Source organism: Heteronotia binoei, chromosome 3, assembly GCF_032191835.1.
Source record: "Heteronotia binoei isolate CCM8104 ecotype False Entrance Well chromosome 3, APGP_CSIRO_Hbin_v1, whole genome shotgun sequence".
NCBI lineage: Eukaryota > Metazoa > Chordata > Lepidosauria > Squamata > Gekkonidae > Heteronotia > Heteronotia binoei.
This window is the reverse complement of record NC_083225.1, coordinates 134,049,294-134,067,868: the sequence shown is the minus strand read 5'-3', so window position 1 is coordinate 134,067,868 and position 18,575 is coordinate 134,049,294. Positions and strand designations below refer to the sequence as shown.

General features: G+C 39.3%; 1 protein-coding gene across 3 annotated transcripts in view; it reads right to left on the bottom strand.

The window, feature by feature from the left end:
* Positions 1-154: 154 nt before the first annotated feature.
* MPZL1 (myelin protein zero like 1) overlaps positions 155-18,575 on the bottom strand; it is a 37,542-nt gene continuing 19,121 nt past the window's right edge. The window contains exons 2-6 of one of the 3 annotated variants that reach the window (XM_060234488.1): positions 15,589-15,749; positions 14,841-15,054; positions 13,253-13,385; positions 9,810-9,915; positions 155-4,668 (exon numbers count right to left, since the gene is read on the bottom strand). In XM_060234488.1, the coding sequence (XP_060090471.1) occupies positions 4,567-4,668; positions 9,810-9,915; positions 13,253-13,385; positions 14,841-15,054; positions 15,589-15,749 (716 nt within the window). In that variant the 3' untranslated portion in view covers positions 155-4,566. Of the gene's footprint in view, positions 4,669-9,809; positions 9,916-11,686; positions 11,761-13,252; positions 13,386-14,840; positions 15,055-15,588; positions 15,750-18,575 lie in introns of all 3 variants that reach the window. The other 2 variants (XM_060234490.1, XM_060234491.1) reach the window with 2 other exon arrangements.

The following is an 18,575-nucleotide window of genomic DNA, read 5'->3' as shown; positions in this document are numbered from 1 at the left end:
TTGCCTGTGGAGTGCAGATGGATGAGGAAAGGTGACTCTTACAGTTTTAGCCACTTTGTCCTTCACCTAAATCCCATCCTGAAATCAGAGGTGCCTGAAAGGCATTGTAACATCCCCCTCTTATCATATGAATTAAATACACACAACAGACCACTAATGGAAAAAGTGTATTAAAATAGTCACAAGCATACAATAAAAAACATGTAAATATCCAATGTGATGTGTGTCCAACTCAGAAGCTAGTCAAAACAAAAAGAATGCTACCACAGAATCCTACTTAACATTACAAAGACCATGGAGAATACACCATTTCCCCCAAATTATACACCCATTTTATAGGTGTCTACCCCCTTTCTCCCCCCCCCCCTCCAATCTAGCAGCATCAGTGTGGTCACCTCATAGTGGTGCTTTCCAGAAATCAGCAAACTGCCCTGTAGCAGCTACTTTTGAGTAAGTGGGGAAGGGAGAAAAGACAACTATACAACAAAATATAAAATTCAATTCCAGGTTTGGTTGTTTAAAAAAGTGCAGAAACAAAGCAGAAAGGGGCTCAAAAGCTGCATTGTGTGGAGCATACAGAGATCTTGGGGGGGAAAAGGTCCAAGGCTTTGAGTGTGGAGTTTCACAATAGGGAGTCCTTTATTTGATCTTGATTGCCTTTCACAGAAAAAGGGCATTAAAATACAGCACCATAGAAAAGTTGCCCTTACACATGCCAAATTGTCCCCTAGATGTTAACTAGGAAACGTGGTTTAAGAAAGGGGAAAACAAGTAACTTCCCACCCACCATATACAAATAGAAAAGTCCTGGTTTTATAATATGACAGACATAAGAATGTAAACAAGATTTAAACAGATCTCATTTGATGATCAAACACCTGCTCACTTCACCAAAACAACTGTACACTGCAAGGAAAGCCTTTGAATGTTGTGCATACAGAGCAAGTTACAGGACAGATGTTCAGCCAACCTACTTCAAAAAGTTAGGACAAAATAGTTCCAGTTTATTTACACACTGAAATGTCACTACTGGAGCCACAAAAAGTGCTCTAGGATGAAGAAAGCAATAGCACAAATAAGGTTACTGCTACAATCAAAGATCTTGAAATTTTTTTCCCAAAAGCTATTGACCACATTCTATTCACTCCAACATGGTCATTTATCAAGCAACACAAATTAGAGGTATCTGAATGAGATGAAGGATGTAGTTGTTAATTCACTGACTGAACATCCATTAGCAATACCAGCTGCTTTTGTAAAAGGGGCAGATTTTAATGTAGTTGGACTTTATTTCACAAAGCAGGGCAATTTTTACTGGTGGTGAAATCTTCGTAATCAGTAGGTCAATAGAGGAATCACTTTCATCAACAGAAAGCTGCCCTGATTAAGTGGGCCACTGACTTTTTAATACAAGTACTTAAAATCCATAGGTATTACAGTAGTTTGCTTCCTATAACACAATCTTTTCCACCTGCAGGAGGAAACACCTCTTCTGACAGTGTGTTTCTTTAGAACTGCTGCAGTATATATATGCAAATATATATAATATTCAATGACTGATCAATTAAAGCTGTTGGTTAATTGACAGATCTAAGGACAGCATGTGGTACACCTAGTAAAATGTTACTGAGTGATGTCTTTTGATTTTTTTTTTTGCTTGATAAGTGTTCTTCTATTGGGAAAGACCAGCCACTCTTGCATTTGTCAAGAAGCTTGCTACTTTGTTTTACAAAACTCAGAATTTTAAAAAGGGACGCTGAGCTGAGGAAATCACTCCTAAATTAAACAATATTCAAGCTTCTAAAATACTGAGACCTAGGATGTATAATGCAGTCAGTTTTGAACAGATCCCACAGAAAAGCTGCAAGTTATATCAGCTTTTTATCTACATTGTGATAGAAGGCAGGAAGTGGATGACAATTAGATACAGAAGTAGGGCAGTGGAGGAGAGACAGTAAAAGATGCTGGAATCAAGGAATTCTGTTAATCTGTAGATTCTACCCTGTGAACTAAAGACTTACATGAGAAATCATTTAATTTTGTTGCTGGTTCAAACTAATGTCTAAGCAAAGTACAGATAGTCACAAGTAACTCATACTAAGGAAGGCCTTATTAGTATTTTCTCACACTTCACAACGGGGATAGTGGTATAAAGATGAGAGATAGCAATTCATTCCACTGCAATGTGAGACATCCTACCTCACTTTCAGCCTTTCTATTATGATTCGGTACGTGATTGGCTTCTTCCCTGCAGTACAACATCCATCACTAGAAGTCAATCTAAAGCAGAAATGAGCCAACTTAAAATCTTGTAACTTTTTTTTCTTCACTAGAACCTTCATGATCCATTATTTTATATTTATGAAGCAAGAATGCATAACTCAGGATCACATAATAGTTAAGGCATAACTAATCTGTGTTACATGATCCTCTTGTTTACAAAAACAAGGAGTGCTGCCTCACACCATGGTCCATGTAGACCCACGTGCTTCACAAGAATCTCAGCAACAAGACAGTGCTCGATGGCCCACTGGCAAGTCAGATCTGCTTTCTTCTCGCTCCTGACCTACAGAAGACAAGTAGCACTAATTACTGGGTGACGGGCAAGCTTAAAAACCCATGAAAGTCTTCCATTTCTCCACCACAAGAACAAATTTCAAATAACAAAACAGGCTCCATTCAGTAGAGAATGTGAACTTTTTATATTGTCTGCAGCTGGTCTTTCTTGCTGCATCTTAAAAGTTAAACCCTATTCTGTATATTTTCATTATATTATTGCTCCTATTGAACAAATTGAGTCATCAGATACTCAAACGTGAAAAACTAAATTTTGCTTACATTTTTTTTCTGCCTGCAGTTTATCTGAGTATAACAAGTATAAATAAATAAACCTCAAGAAGAGTCAGTTTTATATCCCACCCTTCACTACCTAAAGGAATCTTGGAGCACCATACAATTTCCTTCCCTTCCTCTCCCCACAACAGACACCCTGAGACAGCTCTGAGAGAGCTGTGACTGGTCCAAGGTCACCCAGCTGGCTATATGTAGGAATTGGGAATCAAACCCTGTTCTCCGCTCTTAACCACTACACCAGACTGGCTCTCAGACATCTGAAGACATCTGCACTTTGCTTAACCAAGGAGAAGCAGTCTTTTCCTTTTGTAACTGGAAATTTTTAAAAACCAAAGCAAGTTCTGTGGACATGTATTTTACTAGTCCCAGATACCAGAGGAGGTAGCAGTATGCTGGCCCCAACACAGTATAAAACTCTACACAACATTTTGTTTCTGTGAGAACCAAGGCATTAAAAGTTAGTAACATGAGTATGCTGGTCCTGCCCTTCTGAAGCAGAATGAGACCACAGCAAGCCTATCACATTTCATGGCTTCTTCCCACAGGAGTGAGATTAGATGAAGACAGACTGCTTTATAGTCTGATCACAATCACAATAAAATGACCTTTTCTAACAAGCCTTCTGTGCTTTCTGGTGTTTCACTGACAGCCATGCCAGGATCAAACTGCAAAGATTCAGCATGCATTCTCTACTACACTCTTGTTCAAAGTATAAACATGCTCCACCTTTATAGAAGAAGAGATTGGATTTATATCCCACCCTTCACTCGGGAGTCACAGAGCAGTTTATCAACTCCTTCCCTTCCTCTCCCCACAACAAACACCCTGTGAGATAGGTGGGGCTCAGAGAGCTCTTCGAGAACTGCTCTTGAGAAAACAGCTCTGAAAGAACTGTGACTGACCCAAGACCACCCAGCAGCTGCATGTGGAGGAGTGGGGAATCAAACCTGGCTCTCCAGATTACAGTCCAACACGCTTAACCACCACACCAAAAAAATCCTACTATGCCTGTAAGAACTAATCTTATAGCAGGGTATGCAAAGGGACTTCTGTTAATGCTTTCTTGTTAAAACAGAGTTATGAAGACTGTATAAATGATGTTAGAGTAATGCCCTAAAGATTGAAATTTGGCTCCAGCCAGTTGAGATTAGGTTGGAAGCCATGAGAAAATGGAATGTTCCTTCCCCCCCCCCACCCCAGGGAAAGAGATTAAATGGATGTTGAAGACAGAGGACAGGAATCAAGTTTTATGAAAAAGTAAAGTATGGAAAGCACCAGAGTTAGAAAAGGAATCATGCAGAAACAGTTTTCTTCATGTCCATTTCATCAGAGAAACAGAACCTGTAAAAACAAAGTATCAACCCCATTTAGAATATCCAGGAATTTTCCAGTTTTCCACAAAACAATTAAGACAAGTTATCTAAAAGGTGTAATATGAACTTTCACTTTCTTCCCCTTATCCTAGATTAAAAAAAAATATTGGTAATTTATAAGCAGAATTTTTACCATATTTCAACATGCAACATTGGTCTCATTTCTGTTCGATTAAATAGACTATTTACACACAATACATATATAATCTCTTTCTCTCTGTATGCACATGCATTGGTCCTAGCCTAGGCATCAAAGGCCACATGTGAGTTCTCTGGGTCATTTTTCTTCAAGCGATTCCAGTTAGAATTTTTGTTTAGCTTTGGGTAAGTTGGGATCTCCTCAGTTCTTCCGAATGTCAGCATAGACCACAGACTCTGACTTGATGATCTTGTCACTGTAATGCCCACCAGAATGATCTAACTGTGCATAAATTACTGGGCCCTAAAACAGAAAAAAAGAAATTGAGTGTAAGCAAACTAAGGTGAGCAAACAAGTCTTTTATCCCATTATATGTCTGCATATTTTGTTCAGCGACACCGCCCCCCCCCCCCCCCACACACACACCGGCTCTCTGCTATAATGCAGCAACCAAGGCATAAAGGCAAAATTCATCAACCATTTAAACTAGTGATACATCACATCAAATTACATGCAGACAAAAATACCACAAAATACACACAGAGAGACGTTTTGATTGGGGAAATATGTAAGTTAGGTCAACCGCTCTTGAAATGATTTTGCACGGTGTTATTTCAGCAGATTAATGATCAGAAAATGTTTTCATAGACAATTGTTCAGGTAGACAACATCATCTGGTGGCAGCACTGCAGCACAGGCTGAATAGACTGCTATTTCAAAGGAGCACATACATTCACTACGCTACTTTATGGGCTCATTCGATAAGCTCCATTTGCCTTCCAGAACTAAACTAGTTCTTGGGTCATATACATTCCTTCTACTTCCCCAGCACTGCCCTCTTTTGCAGCATATGGTTGCTGTTCATTCAGTAACTAGGCACTTTCTGCTCATGTATCTTGCAGGAGCAGACAGCACCATGCAACCAAGAGACACACTCCACAATGAAGTAACCATCTCCATGAAGGAGGACAGCACTGGGGAAGCAGAACAAAAGTAAAGGATCAGTCCCATATCTCAGACAGTGGTGCTATACATTAACTTATGCTATTCATGGTATCATCTTGATGTACACAGTTTAAGGAACTACACACTTTGGAATTTCATTCACCACATTAAGCACATATGTGCTTAAAGTGATCACAGTATGACCAAATTATTTTTGAAATATTGGCCTCATGCATAAATCATCACAAATCTATTTGTTCACAGCAGGCTTTCCAAACTGGGAAACTTTCATATTCTGTTCCAAGAGAAAGAATGGCAAACAAGTGGTGTTTCTCTCCTTTGTGGAAGATCATGGTGACATTGGCAACTTTGCACCTCCTTGTGCAATGTCCACAAAGACATGGAAATATCTGCCTAGTGCCTACCTTTGTCTTACTCCTCTAGATGGCAGCAATACTAATGCAATGTCAGGACAGACAGCAGCTAGAAGTTGAACAGTCTGTAAATACTCATTATAACAAGATCACTGGGTTCACAAGGAATCACAGGTTAATGTGGCATGTTTTTGTAATCTACAGTTACCATTTTTAGTTGGCCTAGTATTCTTTCCCTAGTTCTCATCAGGGAAATGCCATCTTACATGTCCATACAATTTTACTGGTTTGTTAAGGGGAAAGAGAAGAGTTGAGTTTTTTGTTTTGTTTTGTTTTTAAAGTGTTTGACAGATGAACAATGCAGCAAAAAAGGATTTTAGAGGAAGAGAGATTTTAGAGAAAGAGAATAGCATACCTAAGAAAAGGTGAGTCAGGAACCAAAGAATAATATATTGATATAATTCAGAATGAAGGAAAAAATATCTACTCCTTATAAGGAAACATGTGAAGGGAAGACAGAATTTTAATAAATTTCACACAACAGACTTCCTCTATTAGCTGCTCAGTTTTCAACACAACTAATAGAACTCTGAAAGCCTTTTACAGAAAACCTTATTAATGAATCTTGCTCTGCACATGAATCTTTCTGTTCTGTTTAATGTGTAACTAAATTTATACCTTTCATATGAAACTAGTAATCAGTCAGATCAACAAATGTTCTTCCAAGGTCTAGTTCCATGGGTACATTTTCTTCTGTGTACTAGCCCAGGGGTGGTCAAACTGTGACTTGGGAGCCACACATGGCTCTTTCACACATATTGTGTGGCTCTCAAAGCCCCTATGTCCCCATCCGCCAACTTGGAAAAGGCATTTCTCTTTAAATCGCTAAGCCAAGCCAGTCAGCAGCCTGGAGAATGCATTTAAAGTTAAAGTTGGCTTCTTTCCACCTCTCCCTCCCCTCAATCTATTTGACTTCTTTCCTGTCTTGCAGCTCTCAACCATCTGACACTCATGTCTTGTGGCTCTCAAACATCTGACATTTCTTCTATATGGCTTGTATATTAAGCAAGTTTGGCTACCCCTGTACTAGCCCTTTTAGTGTCCAAGAAAAACTGTTTCCTTTCAACTCAGTAATGACTCCAGACTTACAGCCTAATTATTCCTACCAAGTTACATATCAAGGGATTTACATAACTAATACACTTGAAAATACAAGCATATCTGAAAAGAAGGTGTCTTGGTCTATTAGATGACCATCACAATTTTATGCAGAAATTCAGGGTGAGTCTATGGATTTTTCCAAATTTCATACAAAGTAGTATCTCCACTAATTATAAATAATCAAAATCTAGAAACAGTCTCTGAAGATTTCCTTATTATGGATGCCACTTTTCATCTACATGTCTTGCCTTACCTTGTCAGTTCTGCAATATCTGCCTACTTTTATGCCTTAATGTCATGTAAATATGCAAGCTACCCTATGTGAGTGTGTCTCACACAATGAAAGAGTACAGAGTGCTATGCACAAATATTTGCACCTCAGAAAAGCAACATCTATGTGCAGCTTGTGGTAAGTGATTTTTAACTGAATCTGCTAATTAGGAAAACAACCTGGAATACTTAAGGTAAACAAGTTCAGCATTCAGAAGTGCGATCTGGAATCATTCATAATATTTATACATAATGCAATCCAAGAATCAAGAAAACCAGTCATGTAATTATTGGAACTAGAAGACAGAGAATTCAGGCTGTTGCATTCAAAGTGAACCAACACTGTACAGGCAAATGAGAGGACTGTGAACAGACACATGGCACTAGACAGGCATGCACAACTGTGGAAAGACAATGCCTCAAATGAATTACAAATAAGGGCAAGAGTGAAAGCACACTTGATGAGTAATCAGCCAGCCTAAGATGCAATGATTCAAACAAGGCCGAGATCCATGCATGCCATTTGAAACATAACCTCAGGCAACCAACTTCTTGCTTTCACAACAAGAGATGGTAAACAACTTGATTTGTAATAAGGTGATTATACAGTTGTAGTGAGCAAGGAACTTCTGTGCATTACCTTGCTACCAAGGATATGATTTGAAAGTGAAGTATTTAATGTTTAAGTACTAACCTCCCTGCCTTTTTCTATCTTTGTTTAAAAACGTCCATATCATCATAGTGACAAAAAGCCCTATGCTTGTCAAAATTCACATTCTGCTACACAACACACACTGCCTAGCAAGAAGAGACAACTCTAAAAGAATACTGTCCTAATTCTGCTATTTCCAAACTTTTCATGCCACAAATAGAGCACAGCTCTCTCCACAGTAAAGAAACCAAAGTCTAGGTTTGGAAACCAACTTATTTGGGCACAATTCAACACAGCATGCCAGCAAAGAAGATCAGAGTCTCCAGACACATCCACTGTATGCAGATTCATTAATAAATTAGGTAAATGAGCTTCTTTTTATTCCTGTTTAGGCTAGAGGCAGGTCATAGCTTTCATTTGTTTATTGTACCTCCTAACCTTCCTATCAAAAGTAACCTATAAATGGTTGGCAAAATGCACACACTGATATTTTGAAGTGTGTCAATACCGTAAGTTATAAACAAACTTGCACAGAAAAGTTCTGCATGTCTTCACTGGCAAATAGGCAGAGGGTGACTCATGCCTTTAATAGGCGTGTTGGAAGGATCCTGAGAAACCAAAATCTTATGGTTCCCCAATGGCACAGACTTACAATAAAGCCTCTGAATTGAAACCAACTTCACATGACAGCCTTTTCTGCCCCAGCTGCAATAAAGTCAGCTGTTCCCATAAATATAATTCCTTTCAAGCAGCAGCTCATAATCAGCTCAAAACAAGTGAGGAAAGTCATCAACAATAAGCCAGGTCTTAAAAATAATGAAGACTGTACATTTGTTAATGCAGTTTCTTAATAGTGTCTCATATGACCACAGAGAACTCCCTCTTTGTCAAAGGCATTTTAAAAATGTTGCTGAAAAGCTCACTGGGAAAGATTTTTCCTTTTACACAACCTTTCCTTAACGTTTCTCACCCCCACACCTCTCTCACTTTTTATCCTGAGGCATGTAACATTAAACAGGCCTAACCTGAAAATGTCTTAGTCATAATATTTTGAAAGTTGTTTCCATTATCTTGTTTCAGATTTCCAACTTCCCATATCTGACAAGGAAATGAGGCCCAACTATTTCATCTTCCTGTTTCAATCAACATACACTATCTTACTATGATGGTTCTGCTTCCAAAAAGTGTCTCCCATCTTGCTACATGTACATGCAGATCACTTCCTATTAGGCAATATGCTAAAATCAGCATTTTGAAATAGTGGATTAGTACCTAATGGTGTTTTGAGTAACTTTACCCATCACAAGCTAGTGACAATGAGGCACAAGGGATCACAATATTGTTAACTCTGATAAAAGGTCATTACAGAACATTATAGAACAAGTTGGGGGTTGGACTAGATGATCCTGTGGGCACCAATGCTATGATTCTATGACTCTAAGCAGCACTCAACTCTGCAGGGATCCTAGAAGGCTGGAACACACTAAAAGGTAAATCTCTTCTGCTAAAGGCAACCTATTCAAGTCTCCATAGATTAATCCATGCAAATTAGGGAAATCTAAAACCAAACAACTGCATCAACAATATAAGTAATTAATATTACTGGATTGACAAGTGGTCAAGAGCCAACCAATCCATTCCAATATCCCAAAACTACTGGGGTGGATCTGATGCCTCTAATTCTACAAGTATTAGGTTTTTCGCCTGCTTTTTGCCACACAGGTCCTTTCAACTCCCACCAGTACCTTTTCACCACTTGTAGACTGCTGCTGGGAAAAGGCAAAGGGGGCAAAAATCTGCACATTCACCCAAGTACCTTTTACTGAGACAAATGCAGGTTCCAACTCACTGAATCTAACATCAGAGATTCAGAATGACATGCTTTACATATTCCTCTACTGCAGCAGAACCTTTTTCTTTCTTGATCCTTAAAAAGAGTTAAAAATAAAAGGCATTCTACATGTTATCTCCCTCCCCTCACCATGGATACCACCTGGAAGGTCTCCAAGTCAGAGTTCTCAAAGCAGGATGATGCAATTTACCTGGTGCGATCGGATGGGCACGCTGTTTACCAGACCCACTGTGTCAGAAGGGGACTTCCTTGGAGCCTGCTTAACTGGAGACACCAAGCTCTCAGATGTACTGCAGCTGATGAAGTGGCAGAGCAGAGTTTGCAGGACAACATTCAAGAGGCAAACACAAAACAAAAACAAAGGAAAGTGATGGCAAGATGACGTGGCAACCTATGCCAAAATAAAGGGTGATCTCAACTGATGACACACCTCATGCATCCTTTCCCTGCTTCTGGTCAATGCAGTTGTATTTCCTTTCTCACAGGGACCCAACTGCAAGTGTAAGAAGGAAAGCAGCTTTGCTAGAAGCCAACAGCTTTCTATAGACTTCCTGCTAGCTGTTGTTTTCAATCAATAGATTGTTAAGATAAAAGGTAAAGGTAGTCCCCCTGTGCAAGCACCAGTCGTTTTCGACTCTGAGGTGACGTTGCTTTCACAATGTTTTCACGGCAGATTTTTTACGGGGTGGTTTGCCATGGCCTTCCCCAGTCATCTACAGTTAAGATGGAGGGATGTTTTTCCTTATAAGTCTCAGGCACCACAACTAACACCACAAATGCACAGATGCACATTTAAAGATTTCAGTCTTCAGACAGAATGCCAGTCTGCTTTTTGTTGCCATTAGAATCCTGTCTGATCTTCTTAAGGAACACTTGGAAACTCAGGAAGTACTGATGTCTAGAGGCATCAGATGTGTATTCCAAGATGTGCTTGCACTTTTGCTTGAAAAAGCAGGACTCCAAAATACCATTGTTAAGGCATATGCCTTACAAATCAAATTTAAAAGTCTGAACACCTCAGTAACCCTCTCTTACGTGCATTCAAAACACACTGAACACAGACATTTAACATTAACTTATTTAAACTAAAAACTACTGGCGGCAACTGAGATCAGAGAAAGTTGTGGTGTGTGCATTTAACCCTTTCCTTGCCTTGGTACTGCCCCCTTTCCATGTGCGGTCCCAAATGCATGTTTACCCAAGCACTGGAGAGGGGCCTATTTGAACAGGAACACACCAGGCAGGGAAAAGGTTAAGTACCTAATTTTTTTCAGAAGCATCTCTTCCTGTTTAAAAAGGGGTCACAGCACAGTAGTATTAGGAACATCTGCATGCAACTTCTAGTTCCCCCCCCTCCAATAGGAATACAAGCTCACATCATCAGACCCTTCTCCCTACTGCTTTTTCCTGCATGCACATTACATGGCATGTACAAGCACACATGGATCATGACAATGTGACAATGACATTAAACAGAATGCAGTTCCCTGCAAGCCATTCTTTTATCCAACATGAATACTTGAAACATTTAGAAAGCAGACACATGAGCTATGTAACAGTAGCGAAATAAAGTACCAATAGAGTCCCCATTCTTACTGGGACTGAATCTAAGCAAACATGGTGGCCAGAGGACAAACAAAATGCCTGGAGTTCATGGCAAGAATTCATGCAACTTCGCATGGTATCTAAAAATAGACATTCCATAAAGGTTGTGCATAGAGAACGTTCAGTTGGCCTGACCAGAACAGATCCCATCACAATATGGTTTGGTGCCCTCACAGTGTAGAGTCCAAATTTTCCACACTTCTTCATGCACATGAGTTTGCTGCCAAGAGATGCAAATTAATTCTGAAAATAAGCAGCACTATCACAATTTTTAAAAAACCGAGACAACAAAGCTCAAAGCAGTAGATGAGTTGTGCTGCCCCTTCACCAACAGTCTACAAAACAGGATTTCAGCACAAGTGATGGTTTTATGTTAGCCAGGTTTTTCAGCAAGGAAGGCAGAAATGCGTACACACACACAAACAACGTAACCAAAGAGCAACCACCAATGTGATTAGTTACCATGGTATAAAGTGGGACTGGAAGAGGAGACCCAGCCCTGTTACATTCCCAATCTTGCGTCTATATCAGGGTCTCTGTAAGGAGAGGAAGATAAGAGCAGGATCCAATCCCAGCACACCAAAGCAGAAAGGAAAAAACCAAAATATCAGAGTAAGAATAGAAGTTGTGGAACTGCCATGCAAAGGTTCCCAACACCACCCAAATCAATCCATTATGCAATGGCGTTAGTTTCATTGAGAAATAAGACAATAACGTTTTAGTCCTCATCAGTACTTATACACCCCCTTTGGGGGTTTTTAGTATCATCCAGCATAAAAAGAGAGCTGCTGCAATCGATTAAAGTGTTTTTAAAAATCTGGTAGGAGAACATTGATAACAATAGAAACATAGTGCAACCCCAACTGAGCACCTCAAAGTAACTTTCAGCAGCAGTGTACTGGAGTGAGAGTTAGCTACTCATATATTAAGGCAACCTTCAAGCTGTTATAGAAAAAGCACATGCAGAAAAGGAACTAGGCTTTCCACACTGAGGTTACAAAGCAGATTCCACTGCACTCAGTATTAGCACTGACCTCTACTGAAACCCTCTTTAAAATATCCAGCTGCAAAGAAGGTAACAGCAAGAGAAGTAATCAATTAAATAAACCCATCAAGTATTACTTTTTAAAGGCTATATTGATAGTATTCACAAAAAGTAGGAAAGGAAGCAGTTGGACAGTGAATTGATGAATTTCCACAGAAGGTGGGAGTTTAGTTTTTTCTATACAAAGGCTGCATTTCAGAAAGGCACCTCTTCACACAAGAACCCATCTGCAAAATACACCATGGCATCTCAAAAAGCCTATATCAAAGCTCTACATTCTGCCTTAAAACACCTTTGTAAACATTCCTCGAAGCAAAATTAAAGATACTCTGAGAGCAACAAAAAAAGGAAGTCATGCAGATGATGAAGCCGGTGAAGATAGTAGAGGAACTGCTTTCCCAAAGCTGGAGTTGGAAACCTCTGGCAAGCAGACTGTTGTAAAGGAGCTGGCAGCTACAGGCTCAGAAACAGAGCTGTACAATCAATTCAAAATGTAGAAAATGTCTAGTCTTCATCTCACATTCCACCATAAAAGCTGCAAGAACAACTCTTTAGGAAGACAGAGTGGAGGACTGTCTCTTTGAACAGCTTTGTGTTACATACTTCCCTCCAGCATGTATAAGGTGATCTAATAGGTCTTTTATATACAAGGGCAGGGGAATAGTTCCCTCTATGCACAATGATATTAGTAATCCTTCTAAGAAGGGACATTTCCTAGCTGACATGAATAATTTGGTACTCTACAGTGCCATTCCAAGCAAAGTTGCACCCTTCTAGGACCACTGAAGTCAATGGGTTTAGAAGAGTACAACTCTTCTTAGAATGGCTGTGTAATTGGTGGGAGCTGATGTGAACATTCTAAATCCTGGGAGCTGACAGGACAATATGCGTTAGCTGTTCTTACTTCACATTAGCTGTTCTTACATCACTTCTATCCAATTTGGCCTACCAAAATACAAGAAATGAGAAGAGGACTCTCTTACCCGGAGTAATGCTTTTTAGAATTCTTCTTTCTGTATACAACACACACAATAAGAATGATGAGCAAAACTAAACCCAGAACTCCACCAATGGCTACCCCTGCCACAAGAGCAAGGGGAAATACAGGCAGGTTACCTGCAGAGAAAAGAAAAACATTCTGCTCAATTCATTTCATGTTCAAGTTGATAAATGATTCACTTTGGATTTTAAATGTATAAATTAAGGCTACCTCTGAGCAATTGTGTGCATTTTTTCTTTTATAAGTCACAGTCTGCATATAAATTAACTGATATATCCTGTATGGATTTTCTATTGAACTTTCAACATACAAATCACTTTACAATTTACCACTCATTTATCTTCAGAGAGATAACTTTGAGAAATTATGTTAAGTAGTAAGTTACCTGTTGAAGTCCTCTGCTGGAGACTACTTCTTACTTTAAAGTTGTGAAGAAAATACACAAGCCGCTTCTTAGTGTAAAAAGACATAGGCACAAGACCTTTAGCATACTCAAAAGCAACAGCTAGAGTGCAAGGAAGCCGCACTTTCAAGTATTTAACCAAGTATATGCCAATCCCATAATCATAACCACTTGAGTCCTTTGAAAAAGATATGCTAAAACTGTCTTAAGTTAATAATCATGAAAGCAGGTTATGAAAAGGCAGGTGATATCAGATATTGAAACAGACAAATGGAAGACAGATCTGGGGAGGAGCTGGACAGGCAACAGCAGGGAGGAAGAAGATGGCAAGGAGGCGCATGTACATGGCTTCCACATCAGAAACAAACAGGTATGTGTAATGGAATAGTTAAGTAGATTGGTTATCTCACTAGTTGACAATGAGTTCTGCCATGTGTTATAACCGTGGCTACTGGGAGGCCTAAGTAAAGCATCTGTAACTTATTTAATAATATGCACCTCAGAGCTTCACCAAACAAGGAGGGCAAAAGCAAGTTTCAAGACTTGTATCATCATTTATAATGAAGGAAGTGCACCTCATGTAGCAGAGATCATAAATACTCCCATTTATGTTATAACTTTAGTACAGTATAAACAATACTTTCATCTTATATAGTTAACATCTCATCCATAGAAGACTAATGATGTAGTGAGTCCACTGTTACTGTTCACCCTTGAGTGTGTTAGTCTGCAATATTATTGCAGGCAGAAATGACTCAAGATGAAACAAAGCAGTTGGTCAGGATGTTGATGTGAAGAAATACCATACTGGGGTCTATGGATGATATCTTAGAAGATAATGATGGCATTCATATTACTTCTATCTAAGTCTCATTTGTACAAAGTAGTCCTTTTAGTGACCGTTCCACAACTATGGAATTCCCTTCACACAGGCTTGGATTTGCTCACCAGCCTTAAGCTTCACTACCGTGGTTTTATTTCACTTTCTTTTTGATCAAAAAACCCTGAAACTACAATTAACAAAATGCAGTAGTATTTAGCCAAAACACACATATGGAACTATTTTAAACAAACCACCTTTCATCAACTATTTCATTACAGGGAACATTCATTCCATTAAGTATGGCATTTCACTACCAGCACTATTGTTATCTAGAGACATTAATACCTCTTTCCACAACTCTGAGTTTGATTTCTCCTGGAGTGACAACTATATCTGGAGGGTTCTTCACATCACAGATATAAGTGCCATTGTCCTGAAATCTCATGTCTGCTATACTGATGGATGCATCTTTCTTGTTAAGATCTCCAGACCAGCTGATTCTGTCCATAAATGGTGCATCTTTCCCAGGATATGCCTTTCCATTGGAATAATAGAAGAACTGTAAGAGAAAAAATGCACTATGAACATATTTTCCACCTGCATTACTTCTATTGAACCTGATATTCAACTACATAATGTACAGAATTTAGATGTCTAGTCTTGAAAACAACAACAGAGCATCTACTTTAGGATAGCACAAAGTCTAGGCATAGCTGCAAGTTGTTACAATGAGGTCTCCCACCAACAAATACCTTGCTGCATCTTCCTATTGCTCTCATGACTTCTATTGCACCCTAATTACACACTTCAGTGACAGCACCCTATACTAATTTGAGTTTAAATAAATCACCATCTTCTAAACAAGACTTTTGCCAGCAGAATTCTACAGCATAAAACAAAAGGAATATCTCAGAAATTATCAACATTTCTAGCATCAGTCTAAGATAAATAGCAGTAAAATGCACATTCTTACCAGTGATATAGGCAAGTACAGACAAATGCCATGTACTAAAGTAACACCTTTACTTTTCCCATCTTCACTCTTCTCAGACCTGGAGTTAAATCTAGCCTTACTTTAAAGATCACCTCTTACCGATACAGCAGAAGGTGCTCCCTCTGCTTGAAAACTCCAAGTAACAGAAGCTGCACTGCTGATCACCTCTGTAGATGTGAATGTGCACTCCAGTTTTGCCTTTGTCCCATTCTCCACAGAGAGTTCGCCTGGTGTGTAGACTTCTACCGCTGAAACCTGGACTGTAAAAGAACAAATAAATTATAGCATGCCACCCAAGATGCTTGATAAGCACTCCAGAATTACATCACAGAGGCAAAGAAACATAATAGGCTTATAATAATCCAGAATTACATCACAAAGGCAAAGAAGCATAATAAGCTTAGTAATTCACCAAAAAGTACGCTATCCAGTAGCATTATTAATTAGTGCACTCCCCCTTCCCAAAAATGCTCAGGACAGTATTGTTTCTCCCCCACAATCACCACTGAGGTATATCAGGCTAACAAAGGGTGACTTGACCCAAGATCACAAAGTAGTTTTATGGCAAGCAGAGATTTTAACCTGGGTCACCCCAATCATGTGCAACAATAATCACTATGCCACACTGGCTCCCAAAATGGAAGATGTTTAGTTTGTTTTTCTGAAGATAGCCAGTAATCTTTCAGTTTTCATACGAGTTAGACTATACTGGTCCAGAAAATAATGCTAACTTGGAACTGAATTATCCAACAGCTGCAAGCAACAGCTCTTCTGAATGGCATCGCTGGCAAAAGCACTGCAAAGTTAAAACATTCTCCAGTGACTGATGAATGGAAAGAAAACTAACGTGCCTTAGAGCACATACTTTTAATAGAAAAGTCTGCCAGGTAGAAGCCATCCATGAGTTTTAAAAAATCAGAAGAATCAGTTGCGGGGAAGGAAGAGGACAGGAAAATCACCTCCAAACCAGTGTTCTATGGCAGCTCCTGATAATGCTGCCCTTTCTAAAAAAATCAGAGCTCTACATGTCCTGTTATAACCCAGAAGGCTTTCTTTATAAAGAGAATGAGTTCTTCAGAAATGAAAATGGACCACTTCCATACAGTTTTAAAGGAGCCAGAGTGTCTCAGTATTGATTCATCTTATCGTTTAGAGATGTTTTGGCCTCCAGTGCTTCTGGTTAATCAGGAGTGAAAGGACAAAAATCTGAAATATCGCTTACAACTGGCCCCAGCTTCTACTTAGCCAGTGCATCCTGTCTACATCTCCATTTCTACTTATTTTCAGTCACCTGTATTATGAAGCTAGCAATCTGGTAAAGATATCCACAGGGCCTCTCCTTAAGAGTTGCTCTGAGGAGTTTCCCCCTATAACCATCTGTGCGGGACTTCCTTATCACCAAATGCTGGCAAGAAACCAGCCAACACTTTACAATTACTGCTCTCTTTTTTTTTTTTTTTGTCTCTTCCTCTTCTTGAGCTCTTCCAGTTTCCCCTCAGTGGACATGCTCATCTTAAACTGCAGCTAATGTTAATTATTTGTCCTTAATTGAGAAGCTTTGAACCTTGTTCATTGTGGGGTTATTTTGCTACACCTATATTAAATGTACATTTTCTCCCGTATGAACATACCCACACAGTCAGACCACCTGGCCTCCTCTGCAGTCCTCCATCATTGGAAGTTGATTAATCAGGACAAGGTGTTTAGAGTGATAGCATTAGTTTTGGAACACCCTCTGCAGAAGCCCTACTTGCTCTGCTCCTTATGATTTTTGACAGCAGGCCAATTTCATTTCACAAGGCTTTAGTTAACTGTTTAGTTGTAACTCGACTCAAAGTTTTGTGGCGTATTAGCTCTGTTAGTAGCTACATACGAGGTTGAGTTTTATTGCCGCTTTCAGTTTACTGCTTTTATCCCATACTGTAGCTGATGTTTTAATTCTTGTTATAAGCTATCCCACAGACCTACGTAAGTCAAAGGGTGGGTTATAAATACTGCACATGAAATAAATACATTTGAACTCTGAACTTAATTCCTTATAACAGCATCAAAATTATATGGATTATGTGCTCTTATGAACCCTCAGAAGATGTTTCTCTCTCTCTTGAATAAACTGTAGGCTCTCATGGAGGCTATGGATGCTTCTGCAATGTTCAAAATGTTTCTCAAGGGATTATCTGAACATTTGCTGGGACAATAGTGACTCTTTGCTAGCATCATTTACTGAGGAGTTCAATTACTGCCTGGAGATATGTATAGCTGGCAAAGGTTGACTGGCCTTGGACTAACCCTGGCAACAAATCAACAACAGCAGCTGTTCTACAGTCAGACAAAAAAAGAGAAACCTATGGATCAGTCAACATAAAAATCTGGACTGGAACAGATTTCAGACTTCTGACACTTGAAAGCTAGACACATTCTGAAGAAAAAATGCATTTGCTGAAGACACACCAAACAGTGAAATCTTCAGCAAAGATCCTGCACTTTACACAGCTTGCTGTCACTTCCCATGGACTGTAATGAAAAGCTGGGGTCAGGGGAGTCTCTATTTACATCCCCTGTAAATAGAAACTTAGAATTGGGAGCCCTTCTACATCCATCCCATGCTCTATGCAGCAAGCAGGTGGCAGGGGAGTCAGCAGTAGCTGAGACAACACAGCAATATTAGAGCAAGAGCTATCATTCCCATACTGATATGTCCTGCCTCTGCTTTTCCACATTCTCTACTCTTCATTCACAGGCTACAGTCAGACAGCATATGATAGTATTCTACTGCTGAGGCAAGAAAACCAATGAGTAAACAGAATCTTCTCCTCATATTGGGGTTGTATTTTCATGTTCTCCATACAGTGTTAAATTTCAGCAGACCTGCCAAGAAGTTACCAAAAAAAAAAAAAAATCCCAACTAAAATTTTTGATAGTTGTTTATAGGCACAAACATTCTTCCTCATCCTTAACCTATTTCAGTGAGTGTCAAATGGAGTAATATTTAGAACCTATCTTGTCCACAGCAGAGTTCTTATTCCAAAGTAGGTTGGAACAACAGTTCAATAAAATATGAATATGAGCTAGTGAAAGCAAACATT